Source organism: Ipomoea triloba, chromosome 16 (genome assembly GCF_003576645.1).
Source record: "Ipomoea triloba cultivar NCNSP0323 chromosome 16, ASM357664v1".
In the NCBI taxonomy this organism is placed as follows: Eukaryota; Viridiplantae; Streptophyta; class Magnoliopsida; order Solanales; family Convolvulaceae; genus Ipomoea; species Ipomoea triloba.
The window spans coordinates 15,736,077-15,738,061 of record NC_044931.1 but is presented as its reverse complement, the minus strand read 5'-3'; the positions used below and the strand labels follow the sequence as shown (position 1 = coordinate 15,738,061).

Sequence of the window (1,985 nt, the reverse complement as noted above, 5' to 3'; positions counted from 1 at the left end):
TTTTTTTTTTTTTTTTTTTAGAGAGAGAGAGAGTGGGGTGGGGGTTTAGCACAATATCTAATTTGTGAATGTCATATGGAATTCACTGATCTTCACCCTTTATGGTGTACTCTATATAAATACTCCTTCAGTTACCACAAGAAAACTATAGGAAAGATGGTATAGAAAATGTTTTATGGGTAATGAATCTTGTGTTCCATTGCTTGGTTCATTCAGTGATCGGAATAAGTTCTGGAACTAATTTTTGAACTGCTAAACATTATAAGCTGTGTAATCTCTGTGTTTTTAAATATATAAATTTTGCTTCTCTTTATAAGTTGTGATATTCCTTTTGATATTTTTCCTTTTCATTAGGCTATAGGGTTCTTGCACTTCTTGTTAGTTACACCCAGCATCATTGTTACCTATTTGTTGTTATGCTGACTCTAGGCAGCATGTTACTTCTGAAATACCCTACCAAATAGCTGCAAACTCAAGACTTTTCTTACCCACAGTTTAAGTGGATCTTGTTTCACATCTTACACTCAGTTGAGTTTCAGAGCCTCTGTACACCCGAATAGTTAGAGTGGGATTGTATTTATTATCAAGCTCATTGCACCTTCTACTTTATTTCCTAGTTATCTCTTTTTGGTCAGGCCATTTTTTGGTATAATGCAGATATTCATTGTTCATTTGCTCTAGGTGATTTTTTTTAAAAAAATTTATTTTCCTGGTTTTGGAAGAAATTGTCCGTACTTGTTATATGCCTGATTACTTCCTACTCTGACATGACTAATTGTTGATGTCCAAGAAGGTAGGAGATAGATGCCAAGTTGAACTTGGGGAAAGACGAGGCATTGTGAAATTTGTGGGTCAAGCAGAAACACTTGCTCCTGGGTTTTGGGTCGGAGTTCAGTATGACGAACCAGTTGGAAAACACGATGGCATGTAAGTTAAGCCTGTGTTTTGTACAATTTTCAACATATCCTGGACTGTAACAAAGTAGATGGCAAAATGAAGGTCATGTGATATCCTGCATCTACTTACATGTAGATAAAGGAGTTCGATTAGGAAACTGAAAAAGCACAAGAAAAGCACTACATAATACAAAATCCTTTGAGCTTAAAAGTCTTGATATAAAATGTTGTTCACTCTAGTCTTTGCACTAAACTAGGTTACTCGTCTCTTTCTAGAAATGCTGTATGGAGAACTGACAAAAATCTGAAATGTTGTAGAATTGAATTTGACAAACAACATAATGTGTGGGTGTCAATAGATGTCTAGGATCGACCATGTGGTGAAATGTGACATCAAATAGTATTTTCTGCCTTGATTTTATTTTCTTTGTAATTCAAATATGCAATTTCACTCTGAACAACATATTGCATCAAGAAACTGCTCCAGTATGCCATTTTTTATTAGCTTAATTTGTCTGGTCTAATTCTTCTGCTAATATTTGCAGGGTGAAGGGAAAACGGTACTTCAGCTGTCCTCCCCTTCATGGTGGGATGGTCCGACCAGATAAAGTAAAGGTTAGTCTTGCTTACCTTACCTAAACAGTACTAAACATAAGAAACTTCAACGAGAGGGAAACAAACGAAACAAATTTCGTGGTGGGGGAGCTTTTCAAATTCAAATTATTTCCAATAAACTAAATTGGGAATGGTCTGGCTGTACTTTTTGTTTACGTAACGAGTCATGCTACTCTATTTTCAAATTGTCATAATTATATTGAATTCTTTTCGAGACCTTGATCCATAATTTCTTGTGCAATTTATTTATTTCAGGTGGGGGATTATCCTGAACGCGATCCCTTCGAAGAAGAGGAAATATAGTTATTGACAAGGAAGATATTTTATTTGATGTGATCTCTGTTTGTGATTGAATTTTAATGAGATTGTTGATGAGGGGAGTGTGAGTCCCATCGCCCATATTCATGTCCGGTGCTCAGGACTCAGGACCAAGTGCTGCTTTGTTTCTTGCAGCATGATTGGTTTATTTGGAAT

At 35.8% G+C, this 1,985-nt stretch overlaps 1 protein-coding gene across 1 annotated transcript; it reads left to right on the top strand.

Annotated features, from left to right (window-relative positions):
* The first annotated feature begins 766 nt into the window (after window positions 1–766).
* On the top strand, window positions 767–1,985 carry LOC116007970 (tubulin-folding cofactor B-like). The gene is made up of 3 exons (XM_031248628.1): window positions 767–927; window positions 1,442–1,511; window positions 1,767–1,985. Exons 1-3 carry the CDS (start codon window positions 782–784, stop codon window positions 1,812–1,814), a joined length of 264 nt encoding a protein of 87 aa, XP_031104488.1. The 5' UTR covers window positions 767–781; the 3' UTR covers window positions 1,815–1,985.

Bases quoted from the DNA above. Each gene is read 5' to 3' on its own strand.
- LOC116007970 (XM_031248628.1), top strand. From the start codon at position 782: ATGTCCAAGAAGGTAGGAGATAGATGCCAAGTTGAACTTGGGGAAAGA. The intron at 928-1,441 runs GTAAGTTAAGCC...TAATATTTGCAG, and splicing joins GTTGGAAAACACGATGGCAT to GGTGAAGGGAAAACGGTACT. The intron at 1,512-1,766 runs GTTAGTCTTGCT...TATTTATTTCAG, and splicing joins TCCGACCAGATAAAGTAAAG to GTGGGGGATTATCCTGAACG.